This window comes from Coenobita brevimanus, chromosome 5 (assembly GCF_032717465.1).
Source record: "Coenobita brevimanus isolate Jiangsu-jjx chromosome 5, ASM3271746v2, whole genome shotgun sequence".
Taxonomy (NCBI): Eukaryota; Metazoa; Arthropoda; class Malacostraca; order Decapoda; family Coenobitidae; genus Coenobita; species Coenobita brevimanus.
In genome coordinates this window covers 22,932,812-22,953,216 of record NC_136958.1, presented here as the reverse complement: position 1 = coordinate 22,953,216, position 20,405 = coordinate 22,932,812, and the positions used below count along the sequence as shown (strand labels likewise).

General features: G+C 42.8%; 1 protein-coding gene across 1 annotated transcript in view; it reads left to right on the top strand.

Annotated features, from left to right (window-relative positions):
* The window catches only part of LOC145398043 (trans-1,2-dihydrobenzene-1,2-diol dehydrogenase-like), a 55,204-nt gene extending 38,275 nt beyond the window's left edge, over positions 1-16,929 (top strand). Inside the window, exons 6-7 of the mRNA XM_080271007.1 lie at positions 8,780-8,930; positions 16,806-16,929. Coding sequence (XP_080127133.1) covers positions 8,780-8,930; positions 16,806-16,912 — 258 coding nt within the window. The 3' untranslated portion in view covers positions 16,913-16,929. The remainder of the gene's footprint in view (positions 1-8,779; positions 8,931-16,805) is intronic.
* The last annotated feature ends 3,476 nt before the right edge of the window (positions 16,930-20,405 follow it).

The window sequence follows — 20,405 nt, the reverse complement described above, 5'->3', positions numbered from 1 at the left end:
TGGAGGAAGGGAGAGTTGAAAGGAAGAAAGAGGAAATCAGATGAGATGAGATGTGAGAGATGAATGGAAAGGATAGGATGACGGAGATGGTAGATCAGGTGGGTGAGATGAAATGAAAGGAGGTGGCTGGCACAGTAAAGAGGGTGAGGAGGAGGAGGAGGAGAAAAGAAGGATGGAGAGAAGAAAGTAAAGGAGGGGAGAAAGGACTGAGAAACTGGGCTATCAGAAGAAGAGAGAACGAAAGAAGGTTCCACATATGCGTATCCAACAGTATTTCTTTTCCTTCTCAATTAAAGACCATCCTTATGGTACATACAACTCAAAACAAGTTATCATATTTGCAAATTTAAGGGGCATTATGGCTTTTAGTATGTTTTCCCCCTGCCATGATGTATGACGTTAAATTTGTTCACAGACTTTTTTTTTTTTTTTTATGGCTATTCGAGTACAGAGACCTATACATCTGAGCACCCCTAGAGTAGGTTGACTTCCATCTTCAAGGACTATGCCACTGTTGCAGCAATAATACCATACTGTGGAGGCATGAAATTCGATGAGCCTTATCAGTTATATTGGAAGCAGACTCCATGGTTAGTAGTTAAAACGATTCCCCCATCTGGCTACGCTTGGCAATCAACTGATTCGGAAGATGTTAAAGATCTTTATCAGATTAGAGTCGATGCACTACATTAATCATACAGAACAAACATTAGTACTTTTCTCTCATCTCGGCATATTATCCTGACGGTTTTCATGCATACCAGCAAAGAGAGATACTTCCAGATTCTGTAATATAATTTGATTTATCCAGTAACAAGTGGTGTGTGTGCTAAGTTATATTCTTTTGCTGTGTTGAAACAAAAAGGTAGGGTTCTATGTGCCGCAGCGTGTAATAAATGTTCTTGCAATGAATCTCGTTTGGACTGAATTAATCTATCTATCTATCTATTGCCAGACGCCTCAATCCCGTTTGGGGTGGCCACAAACAAATCGCCTCCAAGTCGCCCTGTCCCCCGCCATTTCACTACCCTGCTCCCAACTCACACCCCCCTCTCTCATATACCTCTCCACCCCATCCCTCCATCTCATCCTCGGTCTCCCCCTCCCTCTTCCACCCTCCACCTCACTCACATACACTCTCTTCGTCAGTCTTTCACCCTCCATCCTCTCCACATGGCCAAACCACCTCAGTGTGTTCCTCACAACGCTTCCTATCACATCCACATCAACACCACAACGCTCCTTTATATCCTCATTCGTCAGCCTGTCTCTCCACGTGACTCCACAAGCTCCTCTTAAATAACTCATTTCCACTGCTCTCACTCTTGACTTGTGTCCTTCCAACAACGTCCAAGCTTCACTTCCGTACGTTAGAGTTGGTATCACAATACTGTCATGTAGTAACTTTTTTTACTTCCATGCTCACTTCCCTGTTTCTTATCACTGCTTTCAAGGAACCAGCAACCTTTCTTCCCTGCTGTACCCTTTCAAGCACTTCACCCCCTCCAAACCTCCATCCTTACTCATCACACTACCCAAATACTTAAACGTACTCACATTTTCCAATTCCTCACCATCCAACCTCGCTATACATTCACTGACTTCACCTCTCTCAAAGACCATCACTTTACTCTTCCCTACATTCACCTTTAGGTTCCGTTTCTTACACACTCTCTCAAACTCATCCACCAAGCCTTGCAGCTCCCTTCATCTTCACTCAACAACACAGTATCATCTGCAAACAACAGTACAGGAGTTTCCAAACACTATCCTCTCTCACCAGGGCCACTCCAACATCCACTACCCTACCTTGTACCCCTCTTTATTACCCCATCCATGTACAGATTGAACAACCATGGAGACATGACACATCCCTGTTTCAAACCAACTTTCAAAGAGAAAAATTCACTTAGTTCACCATCCACACGCACTGCAGCCTTAGCACCATCATACATACTCTTCACAGCATTCAACAACTTCCCATCTACTCCATATATTCTTAACACTTTCCACAATCCTTGTCTATCCACCCTGTCATATGCTTTCTCCAAATCCATGAAAGCCGCATACAACTTCTTTCCCTTCTCTAGAAACTTTTCCACTAAAGATCTAAGAATGAATATCTGATCTACACAACCTCTTCCCTTCCTAAAGCCTCCCTGTTCTTCTCCAACTAATTTCTCTGTTCTTTCTCTAACTCTGTCTATAAGTATCCTACCATACACTTTTTCCTATTATACTGCTAAGAAGACAAATGCCCCTATGATTACCACACACTTCTTTTTCCCCTTTTCCTTTGTACAAGGGAATAATTATACCTGACTTCCAATCCTCCGGGACTCTACCTTCCTCCCAGGCCAATCTGCACATCTTCCACATCCATTCTACTACTATCTCTCCCCCATGCTTCAGCATCTCACCACACACTCCATCAATTCCTGGGGCTTTCCCCGATTTAACTTTCTTCATTGCTTCCACAACCTCTATCCTACTGATTTCTACCTGTCTTCTCACCTCCTCTCCTTCTCCCAGCCATTCCCCAGCCACTTATACTCGCATTACTTCCATCCTCTACGTTCAACAATTCCTTAAAGTGTTCTCTCCATCTGCTCACTCTTTCTCCCTTCTCCACTAGTAATCTACCATGTTTATCTTTCACTCCCCTGCTAACTTCACTTCCACCCTGTCTTACTCTTTTCACTTCTCTCCAGAACATTTTCTTACAGTCCCTCCACTTTACACTCAAATTCCTTCCAAATTCCTGATCCACTCTCTTCTTACTCTCTCTTACTAATCTTTTCACCTCTCTCTTCCTTTCCACATATAACTCTCTCTTCTGCCTCTCAACTTCTTCCACGCCCCTATTTCTCATCCATTCATTGTATGCTTTCTTCTTTTGTGCCACAGCCTGTTTCACCTCTTCAGTCCACCACGCTGTTCCTTGCACCCCCCTCCGTCTTCTCTTCCTTCCACACACCACATCACATGCTGCACATATTTCTTCTGTAAATATCTTACACACACCTTCCACGTCTCCCATCTGCTCCAATTCATATTTGCCCAATCGTTCCTCCACTTCTCTCTTATACTCTGCCTTTTCTCATCCTCTTGTAACCTTTCCACTCTCCTTGCAACTACTCCTTCCTCTCTCGTCTTTTCCCTTCTTCTATTCCTCCATCTTACTTGCATCCTAATTCTGGCCACCACCAAGTAGTGGTCAGAAAGGCCACTCCCCAACCTCTATAAACTCTTGCATCCAATATACATCTTCGCATCCTTTCATCCACACACACACATAATCAATCATTGCCTTCCTTTCATTCAGTTCACCACCCACCCTTCTCATCACACGCCATGTATACCTGTGGATCATTTTGTGCCTGAAGAGGGTATTGGCTATTACCAACCCTCCTCAGCACAGATGTCCACTAACGCACTCCCATTCTCATCTATCTCAGCAGGCACACCCCACTCACCAACTATTCCATCCACCTTCACATTACCAACTTTACCATTCATATCACTGATCAAAAACACTCTCTCATTCCTTCCAAACTTTTCCATGCACACTTCCACATTTGTCCAGAACTCTTCTCTCACTCTTCTAGCACGATCTTGCGTTGGCGCATACACACACACAATCGCCCACATTTGTATTCCAACTTTCAACTTTACCCACACAATCCTTGACCCAACTGATCCATACTGTCTTATGCTCTTCTTCCATCTTTTACTCACAACTATACACACTCCTTCCTTTGCCCTCTCATTCTCATCTACTCCTGCACATATACCCCATCCATACTCCCATTCTCTCACACTTTCTCCTCTCCATTTTGTTTCAGTTATTCCACATACATCCACTTTCGCATCCTCAAGCACCTGGACAATCTCTCTCTCTTTCACCTCATCATTCGCTCCTCTTACATTCCATGTACACATTACCAAGTCCTTTGTCCGGTCCTGGGTCGTCAACGTTTGGTCAGTCCTTGTCCGAGGCTTCTTGTTTGTTTTTTTAGTTAGTTGTTTTCCGGGGAGGGGCACTAACCCTCCGCCAACCCTTTTAGTCGCCTTTTACGACAAGCAGGGATACTGGGGGAGTATTCTTGAAAACCCCCCTACCCCCAGGGGGTAGGAATTAATACTGATATTTATATACGGTACTGATATTAACTCTAAACAGTTGCGATTAGGGCTTGCGTGTTTTTGCTCCATCAAAAAGTGAATGCCAGACTGTAATAGGTGGATGCCACATGCATATATTTTAAGCAGTTATTCCAAACTGATAATTACAAGATTTCTTTTATGTGTCCGCCTATGGGCATAGACTTAACAACCCATTCCCTGAGGACCAGAAGTTTCCTGCGCACTTCACCTCCACTTGTTACCGCTGGCGCTAACACCCACTGTCCACATTGGATACGTACTAGAGCTGTTTCAAACAGGGATGGTGTATTGTTATTATGGGAGTGTTTTTACGACATGCCGGCTTGTCTTAGATCAGTACAATCTCTCTATCTATCTATCTATTGCCAGACGCCTCAATCCCGTTTGGGATGGCCACAAACAAATCGCCTCCAAGTCGCCCGGTCCCCCGCCATTTCACTGCCCTGCTCCCAACTCACACACCCCCTCTCTCATATACCTCTCCACCCCATCCCTCCATCTCATCCTCGGCCTCCCCCTCCCTCTTCCCCCCTCCACCTCACTCACATACACTCTCTTCGTCAGTCTTTCACCCTCCATCCTCTCCACATGGCCAAACCACCTCAGTGTGTTCCTCATAACGCTTCCTATCACATCCACATTTACTTTAACTAAATTCAGATAATTAAACTGTTCCCTGCCTCAACCGGGATTTGATCCTGAGTCCATTGGGACTACTGACCACCTCTCGGACGACACGGTAGTAATGTACACTTCCCCCAAAGAAAGGGAGATAGCCGAGAGAGGACGACACATTCCCAATTTATTCACACACACACACACACACACACACACACACACACACACACACACACACACACACACACACACACACACACACACACACACACACACACACACACACTTACTCGTATCTAAGCCCAAAGGGGAGAAATGACAGATGCTTACCGCACCACACCACACGAGGGTAAACTGCGCGGTGCAATCAGCGACATCTGCAGCAGGGCCTGACAACAGAGCTTGTTTACCCCTGCCACATCATAATGGACCAATCCTCTTACTCTCACATGACCTGATCAGCTGATCAGACCTAATGCAGGAGAATATCCCCCCGGGGCTGCCTCATCATTTATTCATTCACAATTTCTCTTCTGTAATCCCCATCACGTACAGCCTTTCTTCCTTGCTCTACAGACATCCGTCTCGCATCTAATGCTCTCTTCACACTGTCCATCCATCATATTCGTGGTCTTCCTCTCAACCTTATACTTCATACATCAGATCGAGTTATCATTTTTATTAATCGCTCTTCATCCATTCACTCCATATGCTAAAACCATCACAACGCTCTCTTAAACACGATCAGCCATCTCCCGAACAACTCCAGTTCTCCTTCGTACTTCATCATTTCTCACTCAATCCTTTTGTGTCACTCCACACGTACTCCTCAGACACGTCATCTCCATTATATTCAAACTCTTCCTCTCTGCTGTACCCATATTCCACTTTTCAGCCCCATGCAACACAGTCGGTACCACTACACCCTCATATAACCTTCTGTTTACATCCATTCTAAGTGAACAACATCTAAACACTTTTTTCATTCCTCCCGGCGCCTATCCTACTTCATTTATTCTTAACTTCACCTCTATATCTATTTTTCCATCCTCAGCAACATGCCACCCTAAATTCTTATAACACTTTACTTCTACAAGCAACTCACCATTCAAAACTACATTCATCTTCCTGCCATCTACCAACCTCGTACACTTCATCACTTTACTCTTATTCTCATTTACTCTCAATTTCCTCCTTTCATACACCCCTCCAAACTCCTCTACCAACTGTCTCAATCTCTCCTCCTAATCAGCCCCCAGTGCAGTATCATCCACAAACAGCAGCTGATTAAGATTCCAATGTCTACATTCATTATTCAACAGACTCAGATATCCACCTAACACTCTCACATTCACCTCCCGTAGAACATCATCCATATAAATATTAAACAGCCCAGGCGACAGCTCACTTCCTTTTCGCAGCCCCACTCTCACGGGAAACCAGTCACTCACAGTATTTCCCACTCTTGCAAATGCTCTCCTATTTTCATAATAACGTTTCACTCCATTTAATAACGTGCCATCAAGTCCATACAAACTCAAAACAGTCCATTAACCCTCCCCATCAGGTTTTTCTTAAACTTTCTCTAAATCCATGAATGCCCAAAACACATCCTTACCTTTGGCCAAATACTTTTCACGAACCTATCTCACAGCAAACACCTGATCCACGCATCTCCTCCCTCTCCTAAAGCCAAACAGCTCATCACCACTCTGTACCATCTCTTTCTTAATCAACACTCTACCATACACCTTACACACAGTGGACTTATACCCCTAAAACTAGTATATTCATACCGATCACCCTCACCTTTATATAACGGAACCACACGTGCACTTGCCCAGTCAACTGGCACCATACCGTTCTCAAAACGCACATTCAGGAATCTTACTAACCACTCAACAGTAATCGCTCCATCACCTTTCAGATATTTCGCAGCACACCCACCCATACCTGCAGCTTACCCTACTTTCATCTCCTTAACTGCCTCCTGCACTTCCTCCATCGTGATCAAAGAATCATTCAGCTCTCCCAACACATTTGTTCCTTGCACCGTTCCATCTGCCACAATCTCAGCCCCCATTTCCTCCTCTACATTTAACAGTCTTTTAAAATATTCTGCCCATCTCTTCCTTACTGCATCTGTCTCATTTAACATCCTTCCATTCTCAGCTTTTTCTCGCTCTTCCTTCCTAGACTCTCCCCTTCACACTCTCTTCACCTCCTTTCAAAACATTTTTCTCTTCTGTTGAAAATTCTCAGTCAACGGTCTATCCCACCTCTCATCTGCTGCCATTTTAGCATCACCTACAGTCCCTCTCGCCCTATACTTCTTTTCCTTATGCTTCTCATATGACACCCCACCCTTCCTCTGCAGTCACATTTCATATGCATGTCTCTTCTCAGCTTCAGCCGTACGTACTTCCTCGGACCACCATTCACTTCCCTCTCTTACACCACCACCCACACGTCTCATACCAGACACCTCTTCCACATACCCCACAACAGAACTCTTAAACAACTGTCGTTCCTTCTCCACACTGCCATTATCCTGATATTTCACTGCGTTCCACTCATCTTTCAACTACTTCTGCTACTCTATCATTTTCTCTCTTTTATCCAACTTGCTGACTTTCAAAACCTCCCCACCACACCCAACTCTCCCGCCTCTCAACCACCCCATACCTACTCTCAACTTTCCCTCCAACAGGTAGTGGTCAGACATACCTCCACCCTCCCCTCTCAAAATTCGGCCTGAAGAGGATGAGGTAACCCTCTGGCACTGGGGCATGTAGATGCTTTTAATCTATCCTAAGCACTTACGGCAAGTCAGAATGCCTGAGTGCCAGGGGGTTATGTCATCCTCTTCAGGCCCACAGTGGGGGGGAAGGGACAATGGTTACAAGATTGTGACAATGTGAGATAGCTTTTACCTGGTCGTCATGTAGTGGTATGCTGCCTAGCTCTCACCTGAGAGTCCTGGGTTCGATTCTCGGCATGTTGGTAATATACTGGGTTATTTTTTCTATGTACAGTGCAGGTTTCTCTCTTTTCTTCCTCTTGCAATCCTGGACACAACCACGTAGTCCTTCAATGCTCTATCAACAACCCTTCCGCCCTTCTGTCTCACCCACTTATATGTATAAATATCTCTCTTGTTAACCATGGTATTTCCAATAACCATCTCTCGCTCAGACACGTCCCTATCATGCTGTCCCCAGTACCATTTCTTCCAGGCACACCATGCATACCAACTACATCTTCAACTGCTACATTTCCTACAATAGGATTCAGATCTCCAATCACTACACATTCACATTGTTCCAAAACTAAGAATTCAAAAAATACCTGGAAAATTTCACAACTAATGCCACCCAGATATTAAAGAAAAAAAAATAACTCTTTCAATTTAAAGAGTATACTGATGACAGTAGTAAGTGCTGAAGAACTTTCAATGAACCCAACAACTGTCGCCAAGCCATTAATCGTACAGTATGTCAGGTTTTAACTATCAACCAAATCTATTGAAAATTGAATCCCAGATTAATACTGTTGCGTCTACGTCATCAAGAAGTAAAATAATTATACCTCATAATGATTGTGTGTGAACAAGAAGCATGAAAAGAATGAGGGAAAAGAATCACGTTCATGGTTATAATTTAAAATGTCATCCCACTGCACTTGCAGGTGCTGGTTGAAAATGTATCATGCACTTCACTATACAATGTTTGCTTCGTAACACCTGTTTGAAGTGAGGATTTGATTATCTTTTAATAACACAAAAATAGTGTTACCCCTTTACCTTGTTAACGTACGAACACAGTGATATATGACTATTAGAGTTCAGTCAATTCTCTGAGGATCGAGACCAATCTAATGAGCCATTCCAGCTAATGTCAGACGTTTTCATTCACCTGTGAGTCATAGGGCTTGAGTGTGTTAAGCTTGATGATCAGTTGTAAGGAAAGACTTACGACTATGTCTCCTTCCTAAGGTAAACTACCCCATGTGGTGTCCTGAGAGCATCGAGTTGCCTTCCGGCACCTTCTATGAGCCTCTTCCTAAGACGGGACAGACATTCTTCTATGACAACAGCCAGGGTCTCATGTACGAGGCTGAGGAAGTGAGGAGGTGCATCATGGAAGGTGAGTTGCCAGAGATGGTCATTAACTTTCACCTTCGTTTTTAAATGTATGATAATCTGTTGGCTTAATTGTTTTTTTTTTTTTTTTTTTTTTTTAGCTGTCTCTAAAATATTTTCTTTCTCCGAGGAGAGTTTTCGATCTGGAAGAATTAGATGCAACCTTCATGAGCCTATGAATTAGTAGAGGCCTTTCCTAAATTAAATAAAATATTCTGGAGCTGCAAAAATAATCTACATAAAGATGTCACCGGATTCGAAAGGTTAACTCAAGGCCTTGTTTTTAAGCCTGAGATCCTGAACGTGCAAGCAAGGCCGTAAGGCTCACGGGTCATTTATAAGTCGTGTACATGGTCTTTTTGGAGTCAAAAGAAAGATCGAACTAGAACAAATACTACTTGAGCGTTCGCGTTTTTGGCCCGACAATGCCGGGTACCCTTGCTAGTTTATATATATATATATATGTGTGTGTGTGTGTGTGTGTGTGTGTGTGTGTGTGGTAGGTGGGGGTGCCTATCATCCACCCACTTCGTGTAGTGGTACCCTGCTTTTAGGGTAGCTCTACATCTAGTGGCAAGCCAAATGATTTCTTGTAAACCGGAAATCATTTACAACGCTTGGCAGTAACCTTATAACCAACCGATACGTGTTCCCTACGTGAAAGCAAGTGGGTTGGCGGAGGGTCCTCTCCCCGGAAAACAACTAACTAAAAATACGAACAAGAAGCCTCGGACCAGGGCTGACCAAAAAATGACGACTAAGGACCGAGCAAAGGACATGATGAGGATGGCGACGTGGAATGTAATGGGTGCAAATGAAAGAGAGAGGGATTGTCCAGGTGCTTGAGGGTGCGAAAGTGAATGTATGTGGATTAACTGAAACTTAATGGAAAGGAAAGAGTGTGCAAGGATGAGAGTATGGGTGGTGTGTATGTGCAGGAGTAGGTGAGAATGTCAGGGCAAAAGAAGGATTGTGTATTTTTGAGAGTAACAGATGGATGGAGAATATAAGAGAGTATGGATCAGTTGGCTCAATGACTGTGTGGGTAAGACTGGAAGTTGGACTACAAATGTGGGCAATTGTGTGCGTGTATGCGCCAACACAAGATCACGCAAGCAAAGTGAGAGGAAAGCTCTAGACAAATGTGTAAGTGTGCATGGAAAAGTCTGAAAGGAATGGGAGAGTGCTTTTGATTGTAGTTATGAATGGTAAAGTTGGGAATGTGAAGGTGGATGGAGTATTTGGTGAGTGTGGTGTGCATGCTGAGATAGGTGGGAATGACAGTGCTTTAGTGAACATTTGTGCCGGGAGGGGGTTGGTGATATACAGTGCCCTCTACAGGCACAAAATGATGCACGGGTATACATGGCGAGTGATGAGAAGGGTGGATGGTGAACTGAATAAAAGGAAGGCAATGATTGATTATGCGTGTGTGGATGAAAGGATGCGAAGATGTGTAATGGATGCAAGAGCATATAGAGGTTGGGGGAGTGGACTTTCTGACCACAACTTGGTGGTGGTCAGAATTAAGGTCCAAGTAAAATGGAGAAATAGAAGAAGGGAAGGACGGAAGGAAAGAGTATATGCAAGGAGAGTGGAAAGGTTACAAGAGAATGAGAAATAGTCAGAATATAAGAGAGAAGTGGAGGAACGATTGGGTAATTATGAATTACTGTAGAGCAGAAGGGAGACGTGGAAGGTGTGTGCAAGATATTCACAAAAGAAATATGTGCAGCATGTGAGGTGGTGTGTGGGGTGAAGAGAAGACGAAAGGGGGTGCAAGGAACAGCAATGTGGAATGAAGAGGTGAGACAGGCTGTGGCACAAAAGAAAAAAACATATAATGAACGGATGAGAAATAGGGGCGTGGAAGAAGCTGAGAGATGGAAGAGAGAGATATATGTAGAATGGAAGAGACAGATGAAAAGATTAGTAAGAGAGAGTAAGAAGAGAGTGGATGAGGAATTTGGAAGGAATCTGAGTGTCAAACGGAGGGAATGTAAGAAAATGTTCTGGAAAGAGGTAAGGAGAGTCAGACAAGGTGACAATGAAGTTAGTACGGAGTGAAAGATAAAAATGGTAGATTACTAGTTAAGAAGGGAGAAAAAGTGAGGAGATGGAGAGAACACTAATGAATTGCTGAACATAGAGAATGAAAGTAATGTGAGTATAAGCGGCTGGGGAATGGCTGGGAGAAGAAGGGAGGTGAGAAGATAGGAAGAAATCAGTAGGATGGAAGTTGTGGAAGCAACGAAGAAAGTCAAAATGGGGAAAGCCCCAGGAATTGATGGAGTGTGTGGTGAAATGCTGAAGCATGGGGGAGAGATAGTAGTAGGATGGATGTGGGAGATGTGCAGATTAGCCTGGGAGGAAGGTAGAGTCCTGGACGATTGGAAGTCGGGTATAATTATTCCCTTGAACAAAGGGAAAGAGGAAAAAGAAGTGTGTGGTAATCACAGGGACATTTGTCTTCTTAGTGTAATAGTTGTACGGTAGGATGCTTATTGACAGTTAGGGAAATAGCAGAGGAATTAGTTGGAGAAGAACAGGGAGGCTTTTGGAAGGGAGGAGGTTGTGTAGATCAGATATTCATTCTTAGATGTTTAGTGGAAAAGTTTCTAGAGAAGGGAGAGAAGTTATATGCGGCCTTCATTGAATTTGGAGAAAGCATATGACAGGGTGGATAGACAAGGATTATTTTTTTTTATGTGTCCGACTTGTGAAAAGCATTAAGAATATTTGGAGTAGATGGGAAGTTGCTGAATGCTGTGAAAAGTATGTATGAGGGTGCTAAGGCTGCAGTGCGTGTGGATAGTGAACTGAGTGAGTTTTTCTATTTGAAGGTTTGGTTGAAACAGAGATGTGTCATGTCTCCATGGTTGTTCAATCTGTATATAGATGGGGTTATATAAGAGATACAAAATAGGGCAGCGGATGTTGGAGTGGCCCTAATGAGAGAGGGCAGTGTTTGGAAACTCCCTGTACTGTTGTTTGCTGATGGTACTGTGTTGTTAAGTGAAGACAAAGGGGAGCTGCAAGGCTTGGTGGATGAGTCTGGGAGAGTGTGTAAGAAACGGAATTTAAAGGTGTTTGTAGGGAGGAGTAAAGTCATGGTCTTCGAGAGAAGTGAAATCAGTGAATGTACCGTGAGGCTGGATGATGAGGAAATGGAAAATGTCTATCTATTCTATCTATATACCTAGGCTGCTTCCCCCAAGGAAAGGGAGGTAGCCGAGACAGGACGACTCACTCTCCATTTACTCATCCATTCAAACACATTCATTCGCATCTTAGCCCCAAAGGGGAGAACGGACAGATCCTCACCGCATCACACCGCACAAGGGTCAACTGCGCAATGCAAGCAGTGACATCCACAGCAGGGCCTGACAGCAGAACTGGTTTACCCCTGCCACATCATAACAGACCCATCCCCTTACCCGCACCTGACCTGACTAGCTGATCAGACCAAATGCGGGAGAATATCCCCTCAGGGCTGCGTCATCACTTATTCATTCACAATTTCTCTCCATTTATTTCTGTCATGCACAGCCACTCTTCCTTGCTCAACAGACATCCCTCTCGCATCCAGCGCTCTCTTCACACTGTCCATCCATCCTATTCGTGGTCTTCCTCTCAGTCTTACACCTCTCACATCAGATCTAGTTATCTTTTTCACCAATCGCTCATTATCCATTCTCTCCATATGCCCAAACCATGCAACACCCTCTGCTCAACTCTACCAGCCATCTCCCGAACAACTCCAGTTCTCCTTCGCACTTCATCATTTCGCACTCGATCCATACGCGTCACTCCACACATACTCCTCAGACATCTCATCTCCATTACATTCAAACTTTTCCTCTCTGCTACACCCATATTCCATGTTTCAGCCCCATATAACGCAGTCGGTACCACAACACCCTCATACAGCCTTCTCTTTACATCCATTCTAAGCGAACGACATTTAAACACTTTTTTCATTCCTCCCATCACCTTTCCTACTTCATTTATTCTAAACTTCACTTCTGCATCTATTCTTCCATCCACAGCAACATGTGACCCTAGATATTTAAAACAATCTACTTCCTCAAGCAACTCACCATTCAAAACTATATTCATCCCCCTACCATCTATCAACCTCGTACACTTCATCACTTTACTCTTATTCTCATTTACTTTCAATTTCCTCCTTTCACACACCCTTCCAAACTCCTCTACCAACTGTCTCAATCTCTCCTCTGAATCAGTCACCAGTGCAGTATCATCTGCAAACAGCAGCTGCTTCAGATTCCACTCTCCTCCATCAACATTTACCAGACTCAGACCACCTAAAACTCTTGCATTCACCTCCCTTACAACACCATCCATGTAAATATTAAACAACCAAGGCGACATCACACATCCCTGTCGCAGCCCCACTCTCACGGGAAACCAATCACTCACAGCATTTCCCACTCTTACACACGCTCTACTATTTACATAAAAACTTTTCACCCCTTTTAGTAACCTACCATCAAGTCCATACAATCTTAAAACAGTCCACAAAGCCTCCCTATCAATTCTATCATACGCTTTCTCTAAATCCATAAATGCCCAAAACACATCCTTGCCTTTCGCTAAATACTTTTCACACACTTGTCTCACAGCAAACACCTGATCAACGCATCCCCTCCCTCTCCTAAAGCCACACTGCTCATCACTAATCACTCCCTCTGTACCCTCTCTAACTCTCATAATTAACACTCTACCATACACTTTACCTACAACACTCAACAGACTTATACCCCTAAAGCTAGTACATTCATACTTATCACCCTTGCCTTTATACAACGGGACCACACAAGCACTTGCCCAGTCAATTGGCACCATACCTTTCTCAAAGCACACATTCAATAATCTTACTAACCAGTCAACAATAGTACTTGGGTAGTGTGATGTGTAAGGATGGATGTTTGGAGGGTGAAATGCTTGAAAGGGTACAACAAAGAAGAAAGGTTGCTGGTTCCTTGGAGGCAGTGGAAAGAAACAGGGAAGTGATCATGGAAGTGAAAACGTTATTACTTGACAGTATTGTGATACCAACCATAACGTATGGAAGTGAAGCTTGGACGTTGTTGAAGGGATACAATTCAGGAGTGAGAACAGTGGAAATGAGTTATATGAAAGCAGCCTGTGGAGTCACATTGAGTGACAGACTGACAAATGAGGATGTGAAGGAGAGTTGTGGTGTGGATGTGGGTGTGATAGGATGCGTTAGGAGAAACACAATGAGGTGGTTTGGCCATGTGGAGAGGATGGAGAGTGAGAGACTGACGAGGAGAGTATGTAAGTGAGGTGGAGGGAGAGAGAGGGAGGGGAAGGCCAAGGATGAGATGGTGGGATGGAGTGGAGAGGTATATAAGGGAGGGGGTTGTGAATTGGGAGCAGGTAAGTGAAATGGCGGGGGACAGGGTGACTTGGAGGCGATTTGTTTGTGGCCACCCCGTATAAGGTATTAAAGCGTCTGGCAATATATATATATATATATATATATATATATATATATATATATAAATCTATATCTATCTATATATCTGTCTATCTATCTATCTATCTATATCTATCTATATCTATATCTATATCTATATCTATCTATCTATCTATCTATCTATCTATCTATCTATCTATCTATATATATATATATATATATATATATATATATATATATATATATATATGTTAATCCCATTGGATAAAAAGAATATCATGCTATAATATCACTGCTAAGGGAAGCACCTAATTCTTTTCGCCTGACTGCGGCCCGTAACAGTCTGAGCTACCGCCATGTTTTACCAATGAAAGCAGTTTCTGCACCTCCACGGAACCGGTCTCCCCTTCCCGCAGGTGCTTTAGTTAGCAGTATAGTCTCCATCGGCTGTCTGACAAGTATAGATATCCTTAACAGACCCTAGACCATATGGGCAAATCCTGTACTGAATGGCCTTATGTGGCTCTGCTAAAGTGAATTCCTTAAGTGGGAAAATCCTTTGGGAACAATAATGAAGCACCATGTGGAACTTCACTAAAATGACGGGTCGTGCGTATGAAAGTCCTTAGGGTGTGACTGACTAATTTGGTCCCTACTCCTGCACCTAAACAATCCTATGCCACACTGAACTCCTGTGGCGAATTAAATGTGAATTCATGTACAAGAAACATATGACGAACAGGATTTATGAATCATACCATGCAGGCTACAGGATACAACATGTCTGCACCACTTTAGAATACTTAGTGTAGTTTAACAAGATTGAAAACACTAGTACTACAAAGACGTAAGAAACAATTAGCTGTTGGAATCGGTGTATGAGTGTAATCCAGCTAAAACAATGACGGTGTTTCGGTAGTTGTGTGTGGTGGTTGTGATGCTACGTATATCTTAATGGTGGTGCCTGTTTAGAGGTGTTTGTTTGGTGGTGGTGTATGTGTGATGGTAATGGTGGTGTCTGTGTAATGGTGGTGGTGTATGTGTGATGGTAATGGTGGTGTCTGTGTAATGGTGGTGGTGTATGTGTGATGGTAATGGTGGTGTCTGTGTAATGGTGGTGGTGTATGTGTGATGGTAATGGTGGTGTCTGTGTAATGGTGGTGGTGTATGTGTGATGGTAATGGTGGTGTCTGTGTAATGGTGGTGGTGTATGTGTGACGGTAATGGTGGTGTCTGTTTAAAGGTGTCTGTTTTGTGGTGCTGTATATGTGATTGTAATGGGGGTGTCTGTGTAATGGTGGTGGGGTACGTGTGATGGTGATGTCCGATAAGTTGTCTGTATGGTGACTGTCGTGTCTTATTATGGTGTCTGGTAGGTGGTGATAGTTGTGAGGGTTTGGAGGTGATAGTGGCGTACAGTATGTGTGGTCGCAATGGTGATTTATGCTTGGTGGTACTGGTGGTCTGTGTATAGCGTTGTCTACGTTGGAGTGATGACGGTGGTGAAGCTTGTATATGGCTGATGGTGATGTTAGTGTTTGTGTGACCATGATGGGAGTATGCGGGTGGTGATGAGGGTGTCAGAATGATGCCGATGGTGATAAAGGGGTGATGGTAGTGAGATATGGGTGGTGATGGCGATATATGAGTGGTGGTGGTGATATATGGATGGTGGTTGGTTGTGATATATGGGTTGTGGTGGAGATATATGGGTGGTGATAACCGTGACCTTTAAGTGCCGGTAGTCTCTGTTGGTAGTGATTGTAGCGTATGGCATGTGATGTTTGTTGTGGTGGCGATGGCGATATATGGCAAGTGGTGATGGTGACGAAATCTGGTTTATGTTAATGGCTGTGTATTGGTGACGCTGGTATCGAACCCTACATAGTGGTAACGGATTGTGTGAGTGTGGTGGTGGTGGTGGTGGTAGCTATAGAGAAGTGGGCGCGGTGTCTTGGTGCGAGATTAGTCAGTACGCAGAATTATCCAGTGTTACTCAATATGTGCATATGGTAAGCACATCTTACACTTCCGGTCACTAGCTTAACTGTCAACAGTTCTTGCATACCCCCCCCCCCTATTTTTTTTTTTACTGTGTCGAGAGTCACTGACCTCTTGGTAATATAAGTATACTTTTTTCATACTATCTTAGCCAAAAAAACGACGTCTCTCTATTCTGAATGATGAACTGAAACAGCAAATTGCTATGGAAAGCATCAACAGCACAGCCTTATCTTTGTGTGCCGTCGATGTACGTGCAAGATACTAAAATAATACTAAAAAACGGGCCAAGCTAAGGTGAAAAGAAAAAATGCAGCATAATTATTTTAAGCGGGTTGTAAGGGTTGTATCTGGCATGATTAATCTGTATTTTAAGAAATAGAGCATGAATTGATATTTTTCTCTCTGCAGGTCTTTTGGAGAGTCCTGGAATGCCACACTCAGATACACTCACCGTGGCCGAGATCATGGAGCAGATTCGCAAACAAGTGGGCACAGAATACCCACAGGATCATTAGAGGCTTCTTTACTGGCTGGCACCCTCGGCCCCCCCGCAAACACACACACACACACACACACACACACACACACACACACACACACACACACACACACATTGCACCTGTTGATACAGTGGAGGTCCTCGCATTCTTGGTGCCCTAGGCCTTGGGCAAGCCCTCCCCCTCGAACCTAACTCATTTTTCGTCAAAATCTCGCTTCCTCATATCACCGGATCACTGCCACCGTGAGAAAAGATATACTGATAAGTAAAATAGTATAGATAAATAGAAACAAAATATATAAAGGAAGGAGAAGTCGCTGAACCTACTGTAAATTAAGCTGAAGGCATCCTCTTCACTGAATATTAGGTGTTCTATGCTGCACGTTTACAAAGAAAAATATAATTGTATTCAAGTACACAGAGTACAATATCTTTATGAAATGCTACTTTAGAGTATGAAAGATAAACTTTACATATTTTAATAATTTATAGTTCAAGTGCTACATACACGGCAAATGATCACATTTCATCAGAAGAATCAGAAGGAATATGAGGGGTGTTGCAGAAAAAATGCATCAGTGAAAAGTAATATATACAAATCGAACACAGTGTGGGTTTATGAGAGATCGTACACTTGAAAGGTTATCTTTTTGACTAAGATGGCATCTTTTAAACTTCACTGGTAAGGATATACTTGGGTTTCATTGACTCATTAAATGCGAGAGGTCATTTCAAAGTTAAAGTCGTCATGGAATAGTAAGCACGAGAAATCATACTGAAGTGGTTGAAAAACTAAGGTGGCAGAAAATGGATGATAAAATTGCTCAGGTTGCTGGAAGTTTTAGACCTAACTAGATTAAGATTGGATCCACCTGGGTTTCACTGAATCAATGTAATGTTGGATTTCGTCATAGAAATGATGTCTAAAAATCTCACTGTTATTGCTAATAAGAGATGAACAGCAAGACCACTGAATCTGTGTTATGGTATGATGGACATCGGGTAGATGTTTATGAGGTTTAGTTTGGAAAAAATAAAAAAATTCTTTCTGCTCCAGCCAAAATAACTGGAAGGGCGATCCTTGAGGTGACTCAGAAGTTGAGGCATATGTTTGTAGGGTGCTTTTCGTTGGTAAATGTCAGAAGACACAGTGCTGTCATGCGGGTATATGACACTTCAAGCAAATTTTGTAGTTCCTATACAAGCCGCCTACACCATCTAGATTTGATTGTTCTCCAATTGCTTATGGTGCTGCTAAGGATTTCCAGTTGCTTTACAGAAACGATTTTTGAGCTAGAGAGCTCTTCAAAATCTTCAAACCTGTTCCTCACTCCCCCATTAGTCTTCAGTCTGTCATGAGGTAAAGATACAGTAGCAATCGCAATCATGCTGCAGAAATACACCTTCAGATTTTAGAATGAATTGTTGTTGGACTCATCGGGGGACTGATAAGTGAAGTATAACTTTGTGTACCTCAGCCTCTTTTGACGGGGAACAGCCTCCACATTCATTTGTTCACACCTGTCCCTGGCTGAAACTTGTCAGGCCATAATGTCTGTTGTACTGTATATGATGGGAGGTCTTCTAGTCTTTCTTAGATAATTAACAGCGACTTATAAAGGCATTACGAGAAACTCCATCATCTTGCAGACTTGCTGGAGAGCTTAGTAGGTCATACCACAATGCAGTGCAGGCTAATACCGGTATGACCCTCTTTTCTTTGCCAAAGCCCGGCCCTTATTCTTGATCAGAAGATCGATGATTGTCCCCTCATCTCAGTGAGCACATTTGTCAACGAATCCGTTTGCAATCTTAATAGCTGAATACTTTTTATTCTGCGCCTCCTACCTGTCTCTGACCAAAATTTTAAAGTCAGGTTGCCATGGTTCTTCAGGACTCCCCTCTCTGTATAGGAGAATATAACATATAACTTCTGAAAGATGACAAAGGTGACTGTAACATTCTCTTTTTCTTTTTTTTTATGTTACCATTAAGTTCAAATGCGACAAATAGACCTCTTGGACTCATTTCTAGTAGCATGACTTGAACTCCCATCGTCAAGGGACATGTGTCATAAAGAGTGGCCTCATATGCATTAATTGTAAACGTGTCCAGCATAAATCATTTTATTTTCTACCATGTAAATGTTAAGTAAATGCATGTTGGGATTTTTTTTTTTGCCAAGTTTTAACATTTAAAATTGCGCACATTTGCAACCTACGTCTACCTGCACACATGGAAAGTGAGATTTTCCATCAATTATGTATACTGGAATTAATAGGCCTGCCACACCTCCAAAGCCCATTCCATAACAATTTCATCATTAATGTTAGATGTTGAAACTCTTCCTTTCATAATACAATCAGATCAGATCAGATGCTGGTTGGGGAGCTTTTGCAACAGCCTGCCCTTTCTTCAGTTTTTGTGTTAATGTCACGTGGGTGATTTTATAATTACCTCGCCCGGGACGGAGTCCCGCAAGGTATTGTTGTGGGTCGAGTTTCTTTGTTTTCTAGCAACATTACGGAAAAACGGCTGAATTTAATTACATGAAACTTTCAGGACATTTTAGCACTGATCTCATAAGAAAGTGATTAAACTATGCAGGTAATCGAGTGACCCAGAAAGGTCAAAATCAAGGTCACCGATTTTCAGAGGGCTATAACTTGAAACAGGTTGAAGATATAGATATTTACTTTTATCAGCATACAGGACCTCCCATATAGGCTTTCATTTCGCACCATGACCTTTGACCTGAGTGACCTTGAAAGGTCAAATGCAGGATCACAGATATTCAGAGGGTGTAACTTGAAAGCATTTATGCCATTACCCCAGACTTTTATTGTGTACCATACTGACACTAACTGGCAGTCCTGTTTCAGTATTTAACAGCAATAAAAGAGCTGCTGTCGGGCGATGTTTGTTGTGCCTAGCACGACCTGTTACTATTATCGACATATAGGAAGTCATATATGGGTGTGTAACTGGTACCATGGCCTTTGACCTTAAGTGACCGTGGAAGGTCAAACTCAAAGTCACGGATATTCAGGGGGCCATAACTTAGAACTGTTGATAGATATTAACTATTATCAAAATGAAGGGAGTCCCATATGGTTTTTTAATTGATACCGTGACCTTTGACCTTAAGTGGCCTTGACAGATAACACTCAAGGTCACGGATATTCCGGGGACTATAACTCGAAACTGGATGAAGATAGGGATATATACTATTAACAAGATATAGGAAGTCTCATATATGCTTTCATTTGACACCATGACCTTTGAACTTCAGTGGTTCTGCGAGGTTTGCTGTGCCTGGCACCACCTTTTTTTTTCTCTCTCTCTCTTATTTTCTTGACTTGTTCTTTGTCAGTGCTATCACTAAATAATAATTCTGCAAGCCAATTTTCTTGGTAAGGTTTGGTAAATAAATAATTTGTACTTCTTAGATTATTGTACACTGGGCAGAATAAAATAAAATGTGCCAACTCTTTATTACTCATCACATC